Source organism: Phaethon lepturus, unplaced genomic scaffold, assembly GCF_000687285.1.
Source record: "Phaethon lepturus isolate BGI_N335 unplaced genomic scaffold, ASM68728v1 scaffold12851, whole genome shotgun sequence".
Lineage (NCBI taxonomy): Eukaryota > Metazoa > Chordata > Aves > Phaethontiformes > Phaethontidae > Phaethon > Phaethon lepturus.
The window spans coordinates 2,923-29,218 of NW_010518513.1; the positions used below are offsets into that span (position 1 = coordinate 2,923).

A 26,296-nucleotide genomic window follows, 5' to 3' on the forward strand; every position below is an offset into this window, starting at 1 on the left:
TCTCTCTGCCTCTTAGTTTTGTTTTGTGAAAATATCAGCTCCGCCGTGGCTCAGCAGTTTCCGAGGACAAGGCTGTATAGCTAAGTCTCGGTGCCGGGGGCCGCAGAGTTACGGGCGCGCGTGGCGGGGTAGCTGGACTGGCTCAGCGCGGAGCGCAGCTCCCGCAGGAGTCACTCACCAAAGGGAGTGACTTTCGCACCCCACGAAACCAGGCATCCCGTTTCCTTTGTGCTTTTGAAACATGGCGCTCTGGGGCGTAGGGTGCAAAGGCACTTGGCCTCGCTGGCAGAATTTGAGTTTACAAGGGCTTGGGAGATCTGGGTAATGCTGATCCTGCTTATTTGAGCTTCCCTCTGCACAAACATTTTGTATCCCTACACTTTACACCCCATATTTGGGATCTTTCCGGACGTTTGACAGGTAATTTTCTTTAGTTTCTGGGACGTACTTTCAACTGGCTTCATGATAACCAACCCGAGTTGCTCCATGTTCTAAACTAGAGAAAAAAATGCAGTCTACGTATGCTCAGTGAGAACTTTCTAGATTTTATCCTCTGGAGAAGTTTTGACTGTGTCAGTTAGGTCCAGTGTAGTAGTCAGCAGGATTTTCTCCGCATTTGTCTCTGGGCCACTGTGGGGCTTGGGCTGACTCCACACGCTTGAGCCAAGAGCAAATGGCATGTATGTCCCGTGTCCCAACTAGCATCTCCCTCAGGTGCATACAAAAGGGAGAGGGGAGCTGTGGGGGGCAAAGAACTGGACCTTCAGGGAGAGAAGGGAACACACCAAGTAGAGTGGGACAAGGAAATAAAAATATGTGATTTGAAGGGTACGGGTGGGGAGAAGAAAATTGAAGCTAGAGGTTGTGTGAGGGGTTTTGAAATAATATTGAATGGGGAGTGGGGTACAAGTGGGAGTGAGGGAAGAGAACTGGGAGTCAGTAGGTGATAAGACTGAAACTGTAAGAGGATGTGGGATGGGAAAACTACAAGTGGCTGAATAAATGTGTTGGAACTGAGAACCATTCGCATAAAGAGAAGCTGACTGGTGGCACATGTGAGAAACGTTGGTCTGAGAGGAAGAAATAAGACTAGCCTGGCAAAGGTTGAAACCTGACATTGAGAATAAAGCAACTGGGATCTACTAAATACAGAGGCGTCTGGTGGCTGAGTCGAGAGATGGATAAAACCTGAATGAAGAGCTGGGGCGGGCTGAGAAAGGAACAGAGTACAGAACGTTGGTGGGTGGGAAAAAGTGGAAGAGGGAATGTCTAAAGAAGAATTCTGGAATTATGTTTCTAAAAGCAAACACTCAAAACTCAGAAAATTAGTTATTTAAATCTAAAAGAAACCCACACTGATTTGTATATGCAAATGCCCAGCTCAGCACCCAAACATTCTTCATTTTGCATAAGGCAGAGGCGTCGGAGCATTCTGCACAAAGGCATCAGTGGTCAAATGACTTCTCATACAAAGAGCACTGCTGCTCTGCTGCTCTGCTGCTGGGGAGTTAAAACAAAAGCTCAGAGGGAGCCCTTAAAGCACAGAAACTGCATTCCTTCCTACCACAAAGCCGCTTCCCCAATCCTTTGCATAACCTTCGTCTCCCCAACACCTCCTCCCACCCTTCCTTCTCCTCCACCACCTCCTGCTAAACCTTATCTGCTCTACCACATCCTCATTCTCCTCCTGTCCATAGGCTGCTCTGCTCATTCTCACGTACTGCTTTGACTCCCCAATAGTAAAAAGTAACACTGTGGGGAACTGAAGGCATGAAGAAGGGGGTTGTGGCTGTATGAGTGGAGAGAACGGAAAGAAACAGAGAATGGAAAGAAAGTTGCCCTGAGAAACCCAATCTAACTGGCCTGGTTTGAGTAGGGGGTTGGATGAGGTGACCTCCAGAGGTCCAACCTAAGTTACTCTGTGACCCTGTGTAGTGATGTGAGGTGTTGTGAGAGAAATAAATGGGGCTAAGGCAGCCACAAATGAGTTATGACTGAGAAAATGAGAAAGAATATCTGCAGCCTACTGCTGTTTTCAAGTTCAATTCCCCAGCTCTTGGAATGGGACTCTGATGCCTTGGATTATGTACAGACCCCCCTAATGCCACAGGCTCAACTGAACCTACTGAATTGCAACATGCAAATTTGTTAGAGAGGAAAGGTGAAACTTGGTGAAGTTTCAACTACATTACAGTTGCTTCAAAGAGCAAAGCCCTTTGTCTACTTGACTGTAGCATGAGATTAGTGGGTTCATTACAGCAGCTTTGTAGTTTATTACAGGCTTTACATTTTTAGAGCTTTATGTATGTGGGTATGTGAAATTATGTAAATCTGGTTTGAGTATTGCTTAGAACAAAGAACGGTGGTGAGATAGCAAGTTAACACACAAAATTAATTAGAAATAAATGCAAATTCTTGGAAATGGTACCCACAGAGTGCTGTAGTCTGTGTCATATCGTAGTTTTTTCTACCAGCAATGCATACATTTTAAATACACAACAGTGGGATTCCCATGGAGAAGATACTGTTCTGGGCTTTGTCAAATAAAAAATACTTGTTGTATTGTTATCGGTGATAAAGTCTCTGCTACGAATTTACAATGTGCAGTTAGAGTATAAGCAAAATTAGAGCAATAGAGTAAATAAACTGAATTGAACTGTAATGTGATATATGTACTTGTTATGACGTTGGCACTGTAAGTTTGAATTAAGCTTGATGATTATGAAGTGACTTTAGTTGTGCAGCTATTTGAATGAGGGAGAAAAAAAATAGAAAGTAATGGAAGAAAGAAAAAGCAATTAAGGGATGCAAATATAAAAAAGAAACTGAGGCAGAAGGTTTGCTGACCAAAAAAACCCTGGCAAAGGACAGAGCACAAGGCCTGTTGTAATCGAAAATGAAGACAAATACAGATTATAAGACTCTGTCAGTGTATGGATCTCAAAATGAGGCTATGGAGATAAAATTTAATGAAGGAGGAGACAAAGAAACAGTAAATGTATTAGGATATGTATATATGTATTTTTCAGGAAGTTTTGGGGGGTTTGTGGACTGTTAGGCAAAAGCAAATGATAGCACTTTTAACTGCAGTTCTGTCTGATGTAGGTGAGTAGCAGCTCAGATATAGAAATGTCTAAAACTCTCTTTGACTGGGTAGAATTAAAAAATATATGCTACCTTTGTAAATTATTATAAACAGGTTACCCCTCCGTACAGCTAGTGCAATTTTTCTACCTTCTACACCTCTGCTGTACGGCTGGAGGGAGTCTAAAATATTGTAGAAAGTTCAGGATTTTGGATTTAGCTCAGAAACAGCTTTCTGAATAATATCTTTCAACGAGAATTGATTAGGAACCAGTCAGCAGCTAATAAAGGCCGTTGTTTTTTTTAAAGCAGGCTGTAAAGGCCATATGTAATTTGAATATCCAGCTGTAGTATGAATGCTTGCTTTGAAAGAGGATTGATGATCTCTAACAGCAGTGGGCCATGAAATGTTCCAATAAAGTTGTGGTAATCATGGGTCATCTCTCCAAATAATGACCTGACCTACCTTCTTCCAACACGTCTGCCTGTCTGGTACTTGGACGCTTTCAGAGAAAACAGAATGCTGGCTTCTCTGTAATTTTCCTGAACCAGTGATATTGTCACATTAATTTTGGTATCTTTCTCTAAAACAGCCAAAGAGCCTCTGCTTGCACGTGCAACTGAATGGCGATAATTTAGCTTGTTTAGGCAGCCTACTATCCAGACCAGTTTGACTGGGTGAGATACAAACGGTACCGTGGCGGAGAAGCATCATCGTTTGGTCTCCTTCACAGCTGCAACACATGATTATTCAGACTCTTTATGCCACAGATGAAAAACCTAACCAGAAACAGATGGGGAGTGAATATTTTTAGAAACAGTATTTCAAAGCATTAACAAGAGGAAGAGAAAAAGTTTTAAACTTTGGAGATAAAGAAAATTTTAAACCTGTTTGTTAAGGTATATTCAATAGTATCTTTAAAAAAGTTTTAATTATAAATAATACTGTCCCCAGAAATATTTTTCCTCAGATTCTTCCACTTCCATTTCCATGTTATTTGTGGCCAAAACCAGGGCAAAATGCAAATTCTTCAATGCAGGTACAGGTAGTTGCTCTAAAATAATATTTTATAGTAATGCACAGTGCTCAAATCACTCATTTAAAGGTTCTTGTTGGTTTTGTTTGAATGTTTATTTTAATTCTGTATTATTTCTCCAGCCTCTAATTATTGTCTGTGCAAGGAAAACCAGGAAAATGGAAAACTAGGTCTCTGGGATCTAAGAAGGCTTTTTGACAAGCTTGAAATGGCTTTTGTGATACCCTAAACATCTCCACAATTAGCTCACCAGTTAGCTCTTTTCAGTCATCATAGTTTTCCTGCAAGAGGAAATGATCCTTCTCCTCCAAATTATAGTGTCAGAGAATGATCAGTTCTGCTTTTCAAGCTGTGTTTGTGATAAAAGATATTTTTATGAAGAGAGGAATTAATCCTCTAGTTTTCTTGAATATCAAGTCTGCAAGTCTGATGAGGGCAAGTGTCTTTTATCTCTTTCTAGTAGCAAGTCAGTGGTGGAGAGTCCTCATCAGTACCAAGAAAAGTCCTGAGTTTCTAGTTTAGCATTGAAAAAACCCTAATTATGTCAGTGTTGAGTGTTCTCCTAGTCTTCTGAGAGCTACCTTCAGTGTCTTCAGCTTCTGTCCTACATCCATATTCTGCAATATGGATGCAGATGGAGTTTATGTGAGTCTAATTTAGTGAGTATTACATTGTGTCCTAGATGAAGTAAATTATTACAATACAATTTTAGAAATAAAATATCTTCTTAAATTGTTTTATAGCTTTGACATATCCTAACCCTAATTGAATAAAAAGTATACATGATCCTTAAAGAATAGTAACTAAAAGTTGGGTTGCAAGACTTTTGTAAGACTAAAAGATAATTTCTATTCATCGTTCTTGTCTTGGATAGAGGAAGTTCTGAAGCCCTCGCCTGCTTTTAACTCTCAGTTGATTTCTGGCATTGACTGATGTATTTATCATGTTAATGAGCTGGGAAGAAGAATTGGGAAGTACTACATTGTGATTTTTTTTAAGGAGGAGCTGTGTTCTGTTTGGCTCCAAGGACATGCTATAGCCCAGTGATGTCACCAGACTTTTCACTTCCACAGTGAGATTGTTAGTGTAGATAAAACTGGCTACATTTAGATATAATTTTGAGAACTGAGGTCTGTAAGAAGCTCATCACTTTCAGCTATTTCTGGTTTCAGTGAGCAGCAAGCTCTGCAAAACTTCAAGTTAGTTAGTTACATTACTTAGATACAACTTCCAAATTGTCATATTTGCCATGTTCTACTACATTTTAATATTGTTAAACAAAACCCAACTCTTCGTTCTAGATATATGTCATTTCACCTCATCTATTTGGAAGAGTCATGATGATATTTCCTGATTTTTGAGTGCTTGAACACAATTGGGATATGTTAAATAATGTTAAAAGTTAAAATGCTAAATTTCTTAGTGTTGGTTGACTTTGATTTTCTTTTCTGTGTTTAGATGTACTGGGTAACTTTACCATTGTATCTCAGGTGTTGAATTATCTTTTATTTTGCATTTTGAGTGTAATCTATACAATGCAGTTGTTATTAGTTACAGTAGGGATTAAAATCCACAGTTAAAAGTTTGAAAACCTTTTGTACTAGAATTCTGCAAAGACATAATTAAATGCAACTTATTTCCCAGAAAGCTTCATAAGCTAAAATCAAGATATCACCGTGGAGGTAACCAAGCAAAAGGAAAGAACAGGAGCAGGAAAATGAGTGAAACCACAGAACATGGTTAATTGTTGTGTTCTAAACCAGATGGAGCTATAAATGCCGTTCTTGGTATAAGTCAATAGAAATTATTCAACTGGCAGCACTTAGTTTGCATGGGAAAAAGTAATGGCAGATATATATAGGTTTAAAAATAGACTTCAGTACTACAGTCTCTTTCACAGTAATGTATCTCACCTATTATCTTTGTTACTTAGTTTGACAGGATTGATGATGTTTCTAAGTAAATTAAAAAGTAGTGACAGATGGGTAAGTCCCTATAACCCAGTGTGCATTTTGTTCAGGTGCCACACGTGAGCTGCATCTGCATAATTAAATGCATGTGAGATTTTTTTTTGTGAAGTAATCATTTATTATGCAAACACCAGAACTTCATTATATCAAATTTTATTAAATATATACACGTTATTACTATTTAAAAGAACGAGTATCATTCCAAGATCTGCAAACTTCTCTCTAGCTTTGAGAGCTGCGGCAGAGCCTGTATTAATGCTAGTTTGAAAGCTGTAAGCTAATGCAGTGTCACTGTGAATGACACAGCACCACCTTTGAAGGCAAAACTTCATCAGCCATATTCTTTATTACAATACAATCAAAAAAATCTTTCCTGACAATAATATATTTGTACATTGTTTAAATTTCCCAACTCTGTCCAACTTGTAGGATGGAAGCAAAGAATTCTGTCACGTTTAGGATTCTCAGATGCTGAAGAAGGGAATTCGTACCAGAAACACCTGACGGTAAAGGCCCTTTAAAGGCAGAGAAGGGGGCACAGGAAGCAAAGAGAAAGATGCGTCCGTCTCCTTTGCTGGTATCCAGCCAGGAGGTCTTAATATTTTTCTTGCTTAGGGTCCCATGGCCTCAATGAGGATAATGCTTCCTATCGGCGACCCCCCTTCCCATCACCTCTCCACTAAACTGGTAGGTCAGCTTCTTCTTGACTTTCTTGACCTCCCCTGTCTTGCCGTAGTTTCTCAAAGCCCGTGCCATCTTCTGGTAGGTCATTTTCTTGCGGTTGCCTTTCTGGATGCCCCAGCGATGCGCCAGTGCTTCTTTGTGTTTGGAGGAGAACTGGAAAGTACCTTTTTCCTTGTCCACCCACCAGATGCTGTCCTTCATGTCTCCACTGCGAAGAAGGTCCAGAAGGAACTGATACAGACGTATCTTCTTCTTGCTGCCTGTGTGAGAGTCAGAGAAGAAAGGCAGCGGAGCATTAGTTACTAACATGTAGTTCCTGCTAATATTCATAATAATTCATTGTCAGTCACAAAACTTCTTCAGTTTGCAGCATCTATAACAACAGGCAGGGTTGTACTCTGAGGACATAGTGTGGATTGATGTACCAAGAAGAAAAAACAAGAATAAGGAATCCCAAAGGCCAAACTCTTGCTTTGAAATTAATTTGCTAATTCAAAACTAACCGAAAAACTGCTGATTTGAAACTAATCTGAAACTTATAAGGTTATATGGAACTTGACTGTCAGGTACTGAGCAAACAGAGCTAAATATTTTTAAAAATCAGTTCATTGAACTTCTTTCCTTGGTTTTCCCATCTGTTAATGGAAATCGGAGTAGAGGAGGTAGAAGCCAGGAAGCCTGAATAGGCAAGGCAGAAGGAGGAGGTGGGAGTACGGGAAGAAATGAGATTTGAGATATAGGCATGGTTACGGTCATAAAAGATGCAGAGGACAGGAGAGTGCAAGGAGTCAGGGAATGTGAAGCTTTGGCAGTGGGATAAAATACCAGCGGAGCATTTCTACAGTTGTATTCATTATCATCATGGTAATGTAACAGCTGCTCAGCACACAGCTTGACGAAGTCCCTCTGTCTTCACTCACCTGTTTCTCCATGCATAATTCCAGGCCCAGGGTCCACACCATCAGTCTCACCATCCGATACCTCCAGTGGGGGGCTCTGCCTCTCTATGTCCTCCTCATCAGAACTGGGCTGCTGTGGAGAAGGGTACTGTAGGCACATCCGGGGCAAATAGGACACCTTTGGGAGAAAAGAGTAGTAGAGGGAGGAGGTCGTGATAGAGAGTGGGGCATTGAGATGAAAAAAATGGAAACGTCACAGAGAGAGTTACAGAGGAAAGGGGGGGGAGAAATTAAAAGGTATATGAGATTATTTAGGGTAATACTGAGTGACTTAGTTGTTGACATTTATAATAAATGCTATGAAACTGAGAAACACTTCCAGCTAAGAGTCAACACTTACACATGTACAAAGACGCAGCTTTACAAGAGGGAAGGAAGAATAAGGTTGCGAAAGTCAGAACTTTCTCATATGTTATATCCGAATGCAAGCGATATTGCCCCTCTTCCCCCATACCTCCCCTAAGCTAGCATTCTTCCTGATGAGTTTCTGATTCCTTTTGCCTGTCCCCCGTGTAAAACTACGTTTGAGAATAACCTTTTTTTCTAACACAGGCCTTCTGGAACTACTCTTTTAAATTTGAAAGAGCTGAACAGTTCTGCCGTGGCATGGCTGCTTGGACTGGCTTTGGCTCTGTTGTCAGAGCCAAAGTACCTTCTGACAGCACTGAATCCCTGCAGGACTGCATCCAGCTCTGGAGGTGGGGTTACACAGGTCTGTCACCTTCCTGTCCTGAATTTCCCAGTAAGGAGGGGAATAGCCTTAGCACTAAGATAAAGGATACATCATATTGGCTCGCATTCTTTTTTCCTAAGTGGCTATCTGAAAACTCCCCATCAATGGGGATTTCTCATCTGCAAAGCCAGCAAGCCAGTTTTTGTGCTAAATTCTCCTGCCCTTATACAGCGGTCTTGCCAGGAGCAGTGTGGAATATACCTCAGCTCTGTGGAAAAACAGCCTGCCTCTGCAGCCTGTTAGGGATCACGACCAGTTGCTATAAATTATTGCAGCTTCTTACTTAAGAACGAGAAACAGATCAGTCTGAGGGGCAGGGAGTAAGAACCCAATTCCCACATTAAAAAAACCCAACCAACATCCCCCAAACCCAGCAGCAGATAGAATGTGGTTTGCATGAAACGGGCCAGATCGCTAGTCCGGGAAGGTGAGCTCCTTTCGAACTGCTCTGCCTTCCCTCCACCGAAGAAGGACGTCTTGAGCCTGATTCCCTTCCCACGGGACCTTGGGCACGGCAGCGGGGAGTGGGTGCGCACTTCATGAGTCACACCACCCACCCCACACGCCGGGCTTTGCCCGGTGGTGCTTCTCAGATGAGTTTGGGACCGGCTTAGAACGTCCCGGTAAGGAGCGTGCAGAGGGCTGGCTCTGGGGTGCAGCAGCTGGCGGTTAATGAGTCGGCAGAGCGGCTGGAGCTGATCCGGCAGGAAGGCCAGGATTGGGTAAGAGCGTGTGTAAGCTTCCTGTCAGATCCCCAAGAGCGAAACTTCAGCCCTCACCACAGAGTCACCTTTAGCTTTTTACAGTTAAGCAAGCTGCGGCCTCAGGGGTAGGAAGGAAGGGAGAGACAGCGCCATGGGGGAAGGGGAGTGAGAAGGTGGGACAGCGTCTGACAGGGAAGGGGGACAGAGGTCGGTGCCCCTGCAGAGAAAAAGGTCGTGGAAACCTGGAGAGCGTCGCCGGGTGGTGCGGGAGTGAGGAACCCGCTCCTCGGGGCTGGAGCGGGAGGGTGGGAGGGTGCTGTGGAGGAGGGAGGGGGAAGGGTGTCTCACAAGCAAAGGCAGTTGCAGAGGCCAACCTGGGGCGTTGAGTAAGCTTCCCCCACACCGTCCCCCCTTTCCCTATCATCTGCTGTATTTTTGCTTACACTTACTGGGTGCCTGAAATTCAGCGTAGGTCAATACATACAGTGCCACGCGGTTGTGTTACACGGAGTCGCAGAGGACCTGCTCGTGTGTTTGGAAGAGCCAGGCTGCTAATACAGTTCTGGAGAGAGGAAGCTCAAGGCGCCGCTAGCTACCTTCCATATTCTGATGCTGTCTCAGGCTCTGTGGCACCCATTTGTGATTTTCCTCTTTCTAAAGCTCTTCACAGGTTTCCAGCCTTTTCCTTCATTCTCCCTTCAGAATGACTATTCTTTGCTTAATATATTATTCGTGGGACCACCTGCCGGCAGGCTAACAAAGCTTTTTAAAGAAACCTTGTCCAAGAACGGCTTGAGCCTCAAATTTGGTTTCGCAAAATAATGTGATCTCAACAGAAAATTAGAGAAATATCTTGGCACGTTCTTTCCTTTATTTGCAAACTGTAACTCTGATATTGCACGACAAGCATGGGTGCAGTCAGTAACTGGCAAATTCAGCACAGGATTAAAGCTTGCTTCCTGCTTCTGTTTCTTTGAAAGTGCCTGGAATATGTTGCTTAGGCCTTGTGGCTGAGACACACCAGCGCCTGAACCTCAGAGCAGGCCAAGTACCACTTGCATGACCTGCTGTAGGTTAAAGAAAAAAGCCAGAGATCCCCAGCTGGTAAGGAAGAGGAAGGCAGTGGTGAATTCTACCTGCTAATGTCTTCTGGAGCTTGGTATGGAGAGGGGCAGAGAGAGCACAGTGCTCTTTATCGAAATTAAACAAAATTAATTCTCTGCCTTTCGTCTTGAAATGAAAGACGGTAACTGAGTGGAATGAAGTGGGATAAGCAGAAGCACCCTCTCGTTTTTTGGTGGTGCTTCCAAACACATCCATAAAGAGGCTAATTTTTATTCTTTGCCTTTGGTTGGAGGTAACGGTCGGTCATTATGTATTAGCAGTTGCAGCGAGCAACTGAAACAACTTGAAGCTTCCCACAGACTGCTTGTTCCATGAAGCACATTTTATATTTGTAACTTTCTGTTCCTAATTCTTTGTTTGTATCTACATCTTATATTCTATTCCTGATTTTTTTTCTGAGTAGTAGGTGAGAAGTTTGATGGTTTGAAGTCAGTCAGTTTCCTGTTGACAATGTTAGCTTATTCACTCCGTTTTTTTTCTTTTTTTTTTTTATTAATACGGTATTTGTATACAATTTCAGTTTGCTTTGAACAAAGAAGCCCAAAATGACAATTCCATGCATGCAGTTTCTCTCACAAAACTTCAGCAATGGCACCATTATATGCAGCACTGTAATCAGCAATGACTTTTTTCTCTGACCTCAGCTCTACTCTGTCTTGTATTGAGCACATCATATGTCACTTGCCTGCCTTGGGAAAATCCTTAGCCCAAGGTCACTCAACTTTCTTATTGCTCCCAGTAATGACTTTGGGCATATTCTTGTAGGATCAAGAGTTAAAAGTGATCTCCACACCCACTTTGCTTAGTACCTTTGCAGTAGGATGGAACTCCTTATAATTTCAGCTGTAGTGAGAATTCACTGGCACTTTGGTGACTATATTTACTGCACAATGGAGTATCTTTTTTTACAGGGAGATGGCTGGCTTCATGTAAAATCTGAGCAGAGACAAGACAGTGTGTTTTGGCTCCTGGCTTATTTACTTTCAGGTAAAAACACAAATAGGTTTTCCTTAGCCTGTTTCACTGTGGTAAAATTACCAGCGACTTGTCTTTGTTAACATCTCTTGTACAGATCATGTAAAATTGTCAGGGTTGCTTGGAAATATTTAAAACTTTCCTACTACTTTGAGACTCAGAATACTTCCCAGTAGTCATGGAAACCCTTGCTATGGCAATGCATAGCTTCTCAGGTCCAGTTCCTCTGCGGAATTTCAAAACAGTTGATTTACATTCCAAATTAAACTGAATTTTGAAATTTCAAAAACCTCCACAAAATGCAATTGTCTTTTTAGGCACAGTTTGAGGAACATGCCTCCTCATTATCCAGATAAAAATAATGCTTAAACCACATTTGTCCTGAGAATGAAGAGTTTTATATGAAGTACTTGTGCCGTAAGAGCTTGTGGTAATTCATTTCAGCATTCTCTTTCCCATAAGACTATGCATTCCCTGATGCATTATTTTCCTTACCCTTAACTATCATCCTAAGTTCCGAGTAACAGTTGGTAACCATACCTGATGGTTGAGTCCAATGTGTGTGGTTGGGATTGCAGAATCCAAGACATGCATTTGTTCAATCTCCATGTGCCTGTACAGCTGCTGCAGCTGGGGAGGCTGTACACTCTGCAGTTCTGTGAAGTGATTGTCTCCAAAGGTCTCAAACTCACTGTGCATGTGGTGTGGATGATACTCCCAGTAATGATCTAAAGAAAACAAAAATAGGTTGTCATTGCAACCTTAAGAAACACGGCATCTACCTGTCTGTCTTTGGTTCCTACTCCTGTCACCGTTCTTTCCACCCTCTCCACACCATCCCTGTTGACCTGTCTGTCTCTGGTGACAATCTATGTAGATCCCTGTAAAGTTTCTTTTCCTAATCTCATAAATGCCTGTGTCTGGGAAGTAGTACTTAGGCCATTTTAACTAGGAGAATACTCTCAGATGGAGAGATGGATTTCAATGATAATTTAGCACAAGATGCAAAAGACATTAAAGCTGGCACCTTTTTCAAGAAGAGACCACAATAATCTTACATTTTCGTTCTTGAGGCAACAAATTCTACTGATTTACATATCGTCATAGTCTCATTTCACTCTTCCTCATGACATGGAAATGAGGAGATGGAGAAAATTTACAGATTATTCTGCAATTATCTTCAGTCTTTATTTTACTCTACTAGCAAAATTTCAGTAACGCTGCAGAAAAGGCACAGCACTTTGCTAGATGTTTCCTGTAATCATGTGTTGGTATGTCACATATTTTTCAGTACCAATAGTAGAGAATAAAAGGATAAACTATTGTGGCAGTCTGGTGTACCCTGTTTACTGTGAAGCTCAATTCTGATGCAGACTCTTTCTCTACCTTTTTTATCTCTTTAGTATGTTCGAAATTTCTGTGATAATTTGGATTTTTTTCAAAAACATAAAAAAAGAAACAGATAACCACTATCCTGTTTCCTGATTTATTTACTTTTGAAATTAAATGATTCCATATCATTCTCGGATTTAGATTTCTGGTTTATTTAGTTCCATATAAGCCTCCACAATTTTTAGAATTTTATACTTTCTGCACAAAATTTAAAATGTGATAGAGCACATGTGAAGCACTGCAAATTCTATCTCTCTCACATACAGTAGCTGCATGCATAATTATGCACATATTTGTGTGCACTTTTTTTTTTAAATCAAAGTCAACTTCACATCCTCTGCTCTGACTAAGCTAGGAATCGAGATCTCCCATAGTTTTACTTTTCATGCATCATTTTATGTATGGCTGAAAATGCTTTATGATATTCAGTGTAACAGTGCTAATTTATATTTTACTATTCCGAGTTTTCTTCTCTTGCATTATTAGAAATAATTTCTGTCCTACCCTTCACATGTTTTCAGGTAGCTATCATGTACCCTTAAAATCTACTCCTAATTGTCACTTAACCCAGCTGCATGTATTTAGCTCTCAGTCCTTCAGTATAAATCAGTATATTCACTCCTCTAATCATACTTGTGTACTTCTTCAAGCTCCCTCCCAGCTGTTGACATCCTTCTGATAATGCGATGGACAGAATTGAACTGAACACGTTGTTCCAAGTGTAGTTGTATTGAATTTATAAAGGAGCAATTTTCCCATCCTGCAATATGATGTCATTGTGTATGACATTGTCTGGATACTAATGTGCTATGAATTTTTTTTCTTAAATACCAGTTTCAGTCTTTCTCTCAGCTTCTATCTCCTCATCCTTCCCCACTTATGTTTCAAAGAATTAGGTCTAATCTTACTGAGGATTTGAAATCCAGGATAATGACTCTGAATGTGGCTTCCTTTAGAGGGAACTCAGTGATATGTTCATACCAAACATAGTTGTACCTGAGAAGTTGTAAGCTTTCAGCTGCCTTTACTGTTCAGGCCTGTAGAAATTTTTTTGGAGGCTCTATCAGACCATTTATCATACCAGTGCTTACTTTTTTGTCCTTCCTGAATTTCTGATTCATGGATAAACCATATCACTGCATGAGAAAGGGATGGAGAGGTGCTTGTAAAAGCACCCAGGGAGCTGCTGCATTCCTTTGTAATTTCTTTGCGTTGTTGTATAGCGCTTTCTGTGGGCTATGTATGGCCAAGGTTATAGTTACAATACACAGTAGCACTTCTTCATATTGTAGTGCTAGAGAAAAAAATTTGCTTTCTCTGGCAAAAAAAGTGGGTTTTATGGGTGCAAAGTACCCAGGTACTTTTACCTTCGCATCTGCTCCAACCCAGGAAATGGCAGAGCATGTGTGTTTGAATCCATGGGTCATCTAAGGCTGTGTACTCGTAGGAGAATTTGGGCACTTTCAATCTGAAACTTTTTGTTTATTTGGAAGACTGAGTCACACTAACTCATGCTTTTACTGGGTTAAATTACCGCAGATTTCTCTAAGTAGAGCCAACTGTTGAGGCCCCATATGCCATGGGGGGCATGTTGATGATAAAGTGTTGAGAATACATTGCAGGAGTAATCTATACTCTTGTTCCTTAGGATGATCTGGCTCTGCTCCTTGTGCAGAAAGTCCTGTCAGATGGCAATGTATATTCTCAGAGACCCCTTGCCTTTGATAATCTACTATAGCAAATGAGATCGGTGCATATTTGTGAGGATGACAAAGCAAAAGTCTCTGAAGCTCTCAATGGCGGGTCTTCAGCTGCAGAATGTCTTACTAACAGCAAGTATGGTGGTCAAGAGAGAACACAGTACATTTCCAGCATGCATGGTCCACTTTTGATTCTTCTCAAATATTTTTTTATCAGTCATGTTTTTATACTTCAAGGTACCTCTTAGTTTTTTGGAGCCTATGACAAGGTTCCTGCTGCCTCCAGAACTGTTCTTTTAAACTCTTTCTTGGCAAATAAATTAACCTGTGGAACACCATTTATGCATATTCATGTTACTCACTATGTAATATTTAGCCTAGTCATTACTGAAATCCTTTTTTATGGAATTAGGTGCTATACTATAATAGAATAGTACTAATAGCACAGGATTTAGGAACTTACAGTGACCACATAATACTAATACATTATAAAATAAATCTATGTCAGAAATTACTTCAACACAAACTTATATCCAAATATTCAAGTTGTGACAGGAGGAAAAGTCCTTATTTCTTTCTAAATTATCTGTAATTTCACAGTGATGACTAGGAAAAACAATATTGTTTTAGTTACATTAAAAGAGAAATTCTGAATTCTGTCTCCACAAGCCCCTCTGCAGTTAACCATCCTGGCTGAGTTATTGCACATGAAAATATTAAAAAATTCTAAATATCTGTGTCTGCAGTTATTAGAGTTATCATCAGCTTTTTACTTCTATGTTCTTTGTTAGCATGACATCAGTAATGCATAGCAATTCTGTTCTTTTCTCAAAAGCATAAAGGTGGAAGGAAGAAAAAAGAAAGGAGAAAAAAATTCTAGAAATGGAAAGTGTCTATTCTTTGGGTAAAGGAAAATGTCATTAAAAGCCAAGCTAGAGCTACATAATGGAGTCATTATGAGAAATTTCATGTGAAGTGAAAGAGGATGTGAAAAAAATTCTCTTAGAGACATGGAGATCGTGTTTGTTTTGGTCTTGTATGTAGTGAAAGGTTAGAGGAAGGACAATCATCAATTCTGAACTCCCTCCCATGACAGAGAGGATGTTAGGCTGTTGGGAAGCAATAGCGGACCTAAAGGCATTGTGTTAATATTCACCATGGAGGTAGATTCTCACTCTGCGAGTGAGAAAACATGACTGGACTTTCTCAGTCGTCTTCTGACCAATGTGAATTGCTTTGCTCCTGTTTTAATAGACGAATAATATCAGAACCAGCAGTTAGAATAGGAAATAGGCTTAAGGCAGGCATTTACAATAAAAGTGGAGTAACAAGCTAAATCTGCATCACACAGTGCAAAACCAGGCAGAACTTCATGAGCCAGCTCTTGCACCGGAAACGTGACAGCTCTGTCAGCACAGCGCTCTGCCCGGTCTAAGGAGACGGCTGCGTTGACATGGCTGCGCTTGTGTCTCAGAGTGGTTCTGCTCCGGGCTGTGCAGGTTTTCCGACCCGTTTTGAGCTAGGAGAAGGTTTCGCACACGGTGCCACATTGCACAGCTTAGGTGTTAGCACTGTGTTTTCGCTCACCTGAAAAAACCCACAGAGGAAACAGCAAAAATATTGAAGGGTGCTGGAAAACGAATGTCTTGGTTCCCTACAGAACTGCTCTCAGTTCACTGAACTGCTGTGCTCCTAGGCAGTACAGCAGTCTTACCTATAAAGACAGTAGGATCTCAGTAGCTCTCACTTTACAAACTTCATGATTTTCATAATCCCAAATGTTCAATAATCTATGGGTCAGGCCCCAGCAAATCATCATAATGGCTGTGAAGTGAGGGGATTTTTTAATGAAGTTTGGAGTTCTTTCTGTTTTCCATATAGAATTTAAGACTAAGGTTCACATGTTTGGACTTTCCTCCACTTCTGTGTGGGCTAAAATCCTAACAAAATCAAAGCTGAGCTTCTTAAATCATCATATTACTCCAGGAGGTGCGATGAAAATAAAATTCCAAATCACAAAATCTAGCAAGTTCCATGAGGCTAGCGACAAGGCGAACAAGGGTCAGCATTCAGCTTCATACAAAAAGTGATTTTTACTAAACCAATAATGTTAAGTAATAACTTAGAGACAAAGCTGCAGTGGAATTTTGTAATTACTAAGATTGCATTAGTGTTACAAAATATGCTGTATTACATTTACAGACTTACTAGCATACAGGCTCAGGGTAGGGTGATGGACTAATACATGATCACTTGAAGTGAAGCTTCTGTCCTGCATGACTGTGTCTCTGTGTTTATTACAGTATTTACAAAATAGTTAAACTACAGTATAAAAAATAAATGCAAACAACGCACGTTGAGATGAACATATGGATATTTTTATGGTGTGTTTTTGCTTCTTAAATTTAGTGTTCACTTATTGGCAATGATCTCCTACATATTAAATTAGAGACACACTGTTGTGTGTACTTTACTGCCTACTCATGCAAACATGCAGTAAGAGTTGCCGTCAGAATTATGTACTAGAAAAGTGACAGTAATGCATGTAGCACAGATCTACAGATGAAGATATTGCCATCCCCCTTTCACAAAATTAATTTGTTAGCAGTGAGAGAGAGGTAGTCTGACGCTTGACCAAGACCTTCTATTTCTTTAGCAACCCCTTATCAGAAAAGTCAGAAATAATATTCTGTCTTGTAGTAGCTATTTACGTTATCTAGTAGCTTTTCTTGGAGGTCCATAGCAATATTGAGTAGACCTGCAAAATTATTTTCTATGTATTGCCAGTGATCCCACTGTACCCCAAGCTGAACTCCTCCCTCATAATTCTGTCCTACTTATTTCTTCTTTTTCCTGTCTAATCATGTTCTCAGCTCTTTCACTTCACTGCTATCACTGCAGCACCTTATTTATTCTTTTTGCTGGTCATTTTTCAATCCTTGTGTTTTTATCCACATCGTTCTGAACACTTCGTACATATTTCTAAAAGTAGTTTGTGGTGTCCCTTTCCTGCTCTTCTGCACGGCTCTCCTCAAGACTCACTACTTCTGTCATGTTAACAAAATGAAAGCCAAAGTCGGGTTTGTCAATATTTATAGGGAAGAAGCAAAATGTGTTAATTAGAGTTTTTTACTTCCCTTTGTATTCTTTGGTTGTTCATTGCTCTTTTAGACTGTGAGCAATTCAGGAAATCATAGGGCATATTAGATATTTAAACACAACCAACTACACTACAGGTGCTTTCATAAATAAAAAAGTAATTGAAATGTGCAGGCTGGGATTAAGTTTCCTCTTCCATAACCACTTACTGTAGGAGTTAAACCATTAAGCAATTTTTGGGGGGGTCTTTAGGACAAGTGCAACACAAGTTTTGCAAGAGACAAATTTCTGTTCAAAGTGGGTGTTTAGGTACTGCTTAAGCCAAAACTCACACAGGTGACATTCAAATTTTTGTTGTGTTTGTTATGATGAGCAAAAATGTGTTAATGATCTGAGCAGTGTAGCTTAGGAACAGCTTTCCAACAGAAAAATGGGCAGTAAACCAGATGGGATGATAAGATTATGAAAGATAAAGCAATGTTGTTGCTTGAGATAGCCTAGATTTAATGACAGCGAAGTTATTTCCCAGTGCTTTTTCCTACATGGCATCTTTTACGTTTATTGTTTAATTGACACAATTGCCTTTTGATATAATAAATGTTATCCTCATTTTATGGGCGTGTAAACAGGTACAGGTTATACTGTAAAAACCCTGAATTTCCATGTGGAATTTGCTGGGTTTGATTAATGTGACTTGACAGATGCCATGAGCTAACTTATAAAAAATGAATTCTTTGTTTCCAGGAGTTAAGAATATCATAGGTGTTTTTTGAATACAATGTAGAGAACAAATTTAGGTAGGAATCTTTTTCAGTTAAATGCTCAGAACAATCCTATTCTGTAACTTGCTGTCCCTTAAGGTAGCTTCTGTTGCCGCAGATAAAAGAGTGCTATGGTGTGAAGTTTTTAATGTCTTAAATTAAGCAGTGATGGGTCTAGTTGCTATATCAGTGGGAGTCTTTTAGGGAAACTCCAGGATCTGAAGGGACTGCCACGAGTGATACAATAGAACGGTGCTTTTCCTTCCTGAGTCAATATTGACTCTGATATTTCCAGGGGGGTGTTGCTGGGCCATTGTATTGCACAGGAGACAAAATTCACAAAGCAAGCCTCTCCCTTCTGCATTGATTTAGAGTCCAGTGCCCAGACGACGTGAAAATATAAAGACACCAAAGCTTTGAAATCACATACATAAATGGAAGCAATAAATAATCATACAGTAATTTTATGTTGAGCTAGGTTTACGTACAAACAGCTACAAGGAACTTTTACATAGATTTAGAGAGAGGAAGGAACTTGGGTGTACTGAAGGAAGAGTGAAAGTAAAAGCTAGGTGCAGCAGCATGCAAAAGAGATCAAAAGAAAGAGAGAAATATATGGAGCTGAAAAAGGCCAAATACCAAAGAAACATAACAGAGCACCTAGGATGTAAGTCAAACAGGAATTGGAGATGGGAACACAAGAAGAGAAATACAGTATTGCAAATCGACGTCCTCAAGGAGTTCTGAAACAAGCCAAGTGCTTTTGATCTGAAAGTGAAAACACTGAGAATAATGAAGGATAGAGATCATGAGATCCCACCTTCCTGGCAATACACTGAATGTCCTGGAAGTTCCTTGCATCATTCAGTGTTTTCTAAAATTCTGTGTCAGAGAAACCATGTTGCCGTTGCTGGGTTGGAACAGTGCCATTAAGCAGAATAAAACATTGTTGGTTTCTGATTTGAAAGTATGTGCCTATACATTATAGATCACAGCAACGTGTTTGTTCTTTTCCCTGAATGTCCTAAACCTCTTTCCTGTGGTATCCCATGAGACTTTAGGCTCCAGAGAGATATTTTTTAACTTACCACCATGACTGTCTCCATCACTGTTGAGGTATTGGTAATAGTCATGGGGCTGTCGGTAGAGGTCTGACTCATAGGGTACCATATCTTCAGAGGGCTGTAAAGAGAAGAGGAATTTTTAGAACTGTAAACTTACACAAATCCCTTCAAAATTATTCATGTAGTTAGTGAAGGAGAGTTGTAAACACATTTTATATTGCCTAGGGAAAAAAGCCCTCCTGTGAACGAAAATGCATCCTCAGGTGAAGTGTGATAAAAAAAAAAAAAAAAAAAAAAAAAAAAAATCTCCTTAGACCCACTCTGTGTAGCAGAAGTCCTGTGGTATTACACAAGTATTACACAAGTTCTTGATATCCTGCCCTCCAACTTAGAGAGCTGTCTTGGACATCAGGCCCAAGCCAAGATGTGATCACACCAGGACGGCAGGGAAACCTTTTCTTTGGTAGTGACAGACATTCTTAATATTCCTCCTGTACACAAAAGAGAAAGCAGAAATTTGTCTTGCCTAAGCACGTTATTCTGAGTGTTTCTAGGAGGTCTCACTAAATGGTGTCAGTTTGTAAGATGGTAATGATGTTGACAGAGGGCATAAAAACATTTTCTTTCTCAGTTTTTATCCAAGATGAACTGTAAATGTTTGCTGGTTCAAATCAGCTGCACAGAGCTGTTACGTATGCACAGAGAAGACTTAAAAAGTCCAAATGTGGGGCAGGCATTGAGTCATGACCTACTGGATGCTTAGTTGTGGAATTAAAGTCATCTCTATCTTCTTAAAACAGGTGACATAGGGTAACTGTCCCACTTGTTTTCCTCCCCACGCCTAGTACTCCAATGTTAATACTGTTTAACGTCACACGTTTTTTCATTAGGTGGTTTGTTTATTATTAGTTACGCACAATTCGGTTGCTTGATTTAACGTTTAGTTTTGCCTTTTTCCAGATTGAAGAGCTAGAGAAGGGCACTGTCCTTCACAGAGCTTTGCTACACTTTTGTCCAATTAAGTCTGTTACAATGTTTTCTTCCAATCTGAACAAATTCCTATGGTGTCAACAGCGATGTAGAACTTCCTTTTTGTTCTGAAAGGAAATTATTTGTAGTAGGTACCAATAGAGACATCTTTGTTCTGTTAATGACTTCAGTTAATGACTAATTTTTCTTTAAAGAAAGACAAATATTTAAAGCAACATGATAACTTACATGATGGACATATTTTTTATGTTCATATGTTTATATGTTCACATGCCTGTCTGTATGTCCCAAACCCTTATCTCCCTCCATACGTCTGTCTTATTTTTGGAACACCAGCAATTTGTAAGCTCAGGCTATGGTGACAGCATGCCAGAAATGCAGGCGAGCTTCTCTTTTTCTTCCTCCTCTAGACTGCTTGAGAACCTGAAACCTAAGGCAGCAGCTGCCCTTAAAATCCAGATGGAGGTGGTAGATAAGCAGCTGGCAAAAGGAAAAGATTTTTTTTCTGGTGAAAACTACATCAAAACTACATTGCTCATTACCTCTGCTCTTTAATTCCAGTTAACTCCTTCAGTTCATTCTGTTAGAATTTGGGGATTTAAAGCTTTTCCACGGATGTGATTTTTATGATGACATTTAAGAAATTACATTGAGAAAAAGAGAGACTTATTCCCAGAGGATTAAGATGTTAGAACACAAAAAAATAGAAAATACTTTTAGAAATTGGACCTTGGTAGATCCTTAGTAGCAGCTGTGTGCAGTATTAGCATATCATATTAAAATGCACTGGTAAGATTGTCTAAAATGCCATGACTTCCAGAATACACACTAACTGGGCATCAGATCCATGGAATATTCAAAGCCTCAGGAACAAATCCATTGCCTGGTTGTCAGCTCCCAATATGATCTGTGGTGGTGGATAATTGTTTTGGGGAATATTGAGAAGATGGTAACCCACAATAAAGACAATCTAAGAGGAAGACTAAGTAAAAGGAGTAAATCATCATTTAATGGTATCCACAGCAGGGATACCAGTTGAAGGGACTCCTCGTATTTCTGGTTTCCAAAGGACACAGGTGCAGTATCCCTTTCCAAGTCAATGTAATTCCAACAGAATTGCCCTTCATCTACACAGAGATTTAATGGGTTATTTAAAAATAACTTATTTTCCAGATTTCAGAGGGGTGGTCAAAAGAGACAGCACGCATGGATTCTCTCTGATGCTTCTAGTTTTCCTCTACGAATTTTTTTTTGTGTTCTCTCTAGCCCTAACTGGTTATATGCATTCACACATCCCCATTCCTTAGACCAGTGGTGTACTCTCATCTCTGACAAGAAAAAGTAATGAGACTGTGTTTTGCTTTCTTCAGGATGAAGTTCTGAATGAAATTTCTACTTTTCATTATCTTTGCAAATGAATTCACCTGACTCCTCCATTTCCTTTCATAAATATATGCTTCCTGCTAAATCAGGAAGTCGACCTGAAGAATGTATGAAGTTTCTGCCTTCATCTTCAGAATTGTTAGTTTGTCATAACTCAAAGGAAAGCATTCATGTTCTGTGAAAGGAGACACCTCAACATCCAAATGGAAAATGCCCACCATACTAGTTGGGAGAAATGGAGGTTAAGAAAATCACATAAATGTATGTAGTTTAAAAGAAAAATCTTTGTTTCCTTTCAACTAAAATACTAGAAACAGACTGAAATGATAAAATTTTCCGTATCTAAGTGCATCAAAGTTTGTAGCTCTGATAAATATTTAGCCAAAAGTAAACAAAGTTCCAAAGAAATTAGTGTCCTGTCAATCTAGGATTAATTTGCTATGTATAAAATTTCCACAGCTACAACAAAAACTCTATCACTCATATCTTTACAGAACTATAGTGTCAGTTCAAAAAGTAGATAAACAATACATATTTTAGGCATGGGAAAGAACATTTGACTTTTCCTAGTTGTGTTTTTCCTTTGTTGTCTCTTCTTCCCTAAGATTTTCCAAACTCCCCCATTTCAGTCCAATATACTGTAACAGGCGATAGTGTCTCACAGTCTGAGAGCTGAGAATGAAGTATATCTACCATTCATACAAGTTCAGACGTGTGTTCAATGACTAGAGCTAAAGGAAGGTGTGTTAAATAGACTCTGAAAAACGTGATTCCCTTAATATTTACAGATCTGGTTTACTGCAGAGTGAGTGGCAGCTATTCAACATCTAAAAACCAGTCTGCTTTTACATAGATCACTGTCTTTTTACATACTCTGTTTTGAAAGTCTGGGACTTAAAATGTCGTTATTATGTATTGTGGGAATTTTCTTCCTTGCATTTGTTTTCTGCTCAGTGATCCATCTGATAAAATATGTATGTGTATATCCTTGTTAACTCATGCAACCTGGACCAATCCATCCCCACAAAGGACTTGAACTGGCACCACTTTCCTTCTTGATGTCTGATCTTCAAGGGTACAGTAACTAATAGGGGAAAACGTATATTAAATATTTAAAAGTTTATGTATCATAAACTTAATCAGATGGTGGCAAAGGAGACAGCACAGCATGGATTCTCTCTGATTATCTTTATGTTATGGGAAAGTGGGATATTTTCCTCTATTCATTGGAGACACTATTTCCAAGAACCTGTTTCTAATCTCACTCTGTTTTTCTTTTACGTTTTATTAAAAGCTTTTTCTCTAGGTAGAGAGAAGAGGTTTCACCATGTGCTGCTGTCGCCTCTTGTACCAATCTTTACCCACTTGCCCCATCCTTCTCTGGAACCTCCCCACCCACACACCCATTTCATCATCTTTCTTACTAATAGCACTTCCATGACACTGAACTGTTTTGTTTCTCCTGACAAAAAGCAAAGAATGGCTCATGTTACTATTTAATATTTAACTGATGTCAATGGCCATTTGTTCTATCAATTGTTTTCATGTAAAAGAGTGACAGAAAGCTTTGTTAGCAACTCATAGCTGTGGTCTGAAGTTGATATCTCCTTTCCTACATGCCATAAGTGCAGTATACTATCTAAAACCATATTCCACCCTCAAGGAAGAGGTCAACAAACAATACTTTATCTGTCACAGGTGTTGATAAATAGAGAGTTGCCTCCATCTTCCTTCTTTGCCCTGAAAATCAAGGGAAAGCCACAAAACTACCTGGAGAAAGCTTGGTTGGCATTGGTTAAGAGAGATACAGGGGACTCAACTGAACAGCAATCTGAAAATTCTTGTTATTCACCAGGACTTTGTCAGATGATTTCAGATGATTGTAAATTCACTAAATGCTGATCTTTTTTTGCTATCCTCACATAACTATTCACTGGCATGTGATTCAGAAATACTCCACACAGTTTCCAATGATGTGCTGCTGAGACAAGTCTTCAGGCCAAGATTAACCTTATTTCCTTGGAAAAAAAATTACAGTATAACTATTTTAGAAAATATGAGTAAAAATATTAACATGATCACTCATTGGGCCAGCCTCACTGGACTGTGCTGGCAATGCAGTTAGGTGGAAGAGAGTGCATCTGTGGGGCATTTTGCTCTCATATATATATAATTCCATTCAAAGCTGTGATTTCTACAGGTGGCTACTTAGGAATTCACCTACAACTGGAGCCCTCTTTAGGCAAAGGTCTTTGACTTAATAATTTTTTGCCCTGTAGCACAACTAGATTCTATCATGCACTGGAAGATACGGGCCCAGTTTGCAGAACTTTTCCATACAAAATTCCTAATCTTCAGAGAAAGATGCAGTACTCCTAAATCATTTCAGCATCGTTTTCCAAATGAAGGGTAAGAGTTTCCTAGCGTAGTCAAGAGGAAAGCAGTTACTGATCCACCCTCAACTGAAAGGGGAGGGGCAGAGGAGGGAAGTATTGCTTCACAGAAACCCCTGTCTAGAAACAGGCTTACGTCTCCCCTCTGAAAAAGTCCCAGGAGGCACAGACATTTATAACCATGTCATGTGGGGCTCTAACGGGTAGTGCTCAAAGTACATTTAAAACAATTTTGAAAGTCCAAAACACAAAATTATTAATTTTTGGACATTTTAATCACAAAAATAAAAACCAAGTTGCCCTGTCCAAGTGCTCCTGTAAAATGTAATTGTATTTTCACTACCTGTTGTGTCATTCATCTGAACAGAGTTCAGCCAGAATATTAACTACAACACAAATTAGAAAACTTAGACCAGACTCTGTTAGATTTTCACTCCATTTATTCAATGTATGCACTGGAATTCAATACTGAAAAAGGGTCCAGAAAACTTGGCTATGAGTGAATGAGTGGAGGGAAAAGTAACAATTATATATTTCTTTAAAATGGAGATGCTGATTTCTGGGGTAGCTGAGGACAAGGTTTGGGTTTCTTTTTAATTTTTTTTTAAGCCCAAGAAGTAACATATTGAGAAAACTCTGTGTACTTTTTTCATTTTCTCAGTTTCTTTTCAGATTTCTATCTGAAATGTGTCTATCCTGATGCATTTAGGGTAGATCCACTGGGCAACTCGCTGTATTTAAGAAAAAGAAAAAAGATTTTTAGTGTCTTCTCACCCTTTGGGTAGATAGGGGATTTCAGGGGCACTCCTGATGAACTGGTAGAATAAAGAGTCTCACAGAAAGAAGACATATTTTTTCAGTCAACATGGATACCAAACATGAAAGGAATTCAAAGGGCCATCTTTCTGGGTGGAAGACAAGGAAATATGTCTTTAGCCTTCATTAGATGGGACAAGACAAAAAGAAAACTTGATACAAGTTTTGTTAAAGGGACTCTTGGATCTGCATTGTCTCTTTCTGTTTTCTGAACAAATACAGTAATTACCGTAAGTCATCTGCCACATAAAAAGCCAAGTAAAACACATTATCTGACATCTCTTCAGCTTCTACATACTTAATAAAATCTAGTTAGGGCCTCTTTTACCCATTCTAGTTAGGGATTTCCCATTAAGGTTTGTTTCTGAACAACAGGCTATTGACATTACATTCTTCATAAATAATAATTCCTGAACTCACCGTGTGATAAATTATAGCAGTGTTATATGCTTCAGAGTTAAAGAAAGGATAGAAACAGTCTCATAAGCATACAGAAAAATTTGTACCTTAGAGAAAACACTGAAAGACCCAATTAAAGGCTGTGGGGTTTTTCCCCTCATTGACCAATTGCTTTTTCATAGCAAGTGAACTAAAGAGAATTCAGTTCAAGAGACGCTGCAGTTAGAAACTAAAATGCCATCCTAAAACCTGCAATACATAAAATCAGCATTCAGCAACCATTCTTTCACAGATTGGTAGACAGTTAGATACATAAACTATGTCAGAGACTCCAGATTATTAAGAATTACAACCTGAAGAAAGACTCGGCCTCATATCACAAAGCCAGCACTGAAGAAAAAAATTTACTGACTTGCTATACGCATACTGTACAAAAATGCCATACATTTAATCTGTGAAAACAAATGGAGATCAAAATCAGATACAACTTTAGGGAGGAAATGTTAATTTCCCATTCATTGCAATGTTGTCACTAGCTTTATATATCAACCTAAGACCAACTTCCTGGCATTACAAATACAGACCAAAACAAAGATATTCGCAAATAATAAAACCTGGTTTATTTTGCCTTTTGCTACTGATCCCAATGATCCATATTAGGAATAAACCCCATATACTCACAGGGGGAATGAGGGGAAATCCTTCCATTTTGCAAGCTTGCAACATTCAGCCAACTTCTGAGTGAATTTTTCTTAATTCAGTTTTCAAACATCCAGAATAACTGACTTGAAAAAATCACATGAAACAAAACAAAACAAAAAAAAAAAAAAAAAGGGGGTGGGGGGGGAAAAGTGAGATCCTCGGACTCCGTGAAGTCCCTTTGCAGTGATGGATCTCAGGATAGGAGAAGGACCCTAACAAGTTTTCATAGTTTGCCCTAATAGGTTCTGAGGTGAACTTCTTCCCGAGTTGTATGTGAAGTTCCTGATTTTATCAAATGTCTGTAGAAGGGAGATAGCCCTTGGGTC

At 39.6% G+C, this 26,296-nt stretch overlaps 1 protein-coding gene across 2 annotated transcripts; it reads right to left on the bottom strand.

Annotated features, from left to right (window-relative positions):
• Positions 1-5,729: 5,729 nt before the first annotated feature.
• SPI1 (Spi-1 proto-oncogene) lies at positions 5,730-26,296 on the bottom strand. Of its 2 annotated transcripts, XM_010296758.1 has the most exons (6): positions 25,950-25,994; positions 25,681-25,683; positions 19,312-19,405; positions 11,812-11,999; positions 7,696-7,852; positions 5,730-7,035 (listed from the first exon to the last, which is right to left on the bottom strand). In XM_010296758.1, the coding sequence occupies exons 1-6, from the start codon at positions 25,992-25,994 to the stop codon at positions 6,719-6,721; spliced, it is 804 nt and encodes a 267-aa protein (XP_010295060.1). In that variant the 3' UTR covers positions 5,730-6,718. The 2 variants fall into 2 exon arrangements, with proteins under 2 accessions (XP_010295060.1, XP_010295061.1); XM_010296759.1 differs by lacking the exon at positions 25,681-25,683 and having other exon boundaries at positions 25,950-26,296.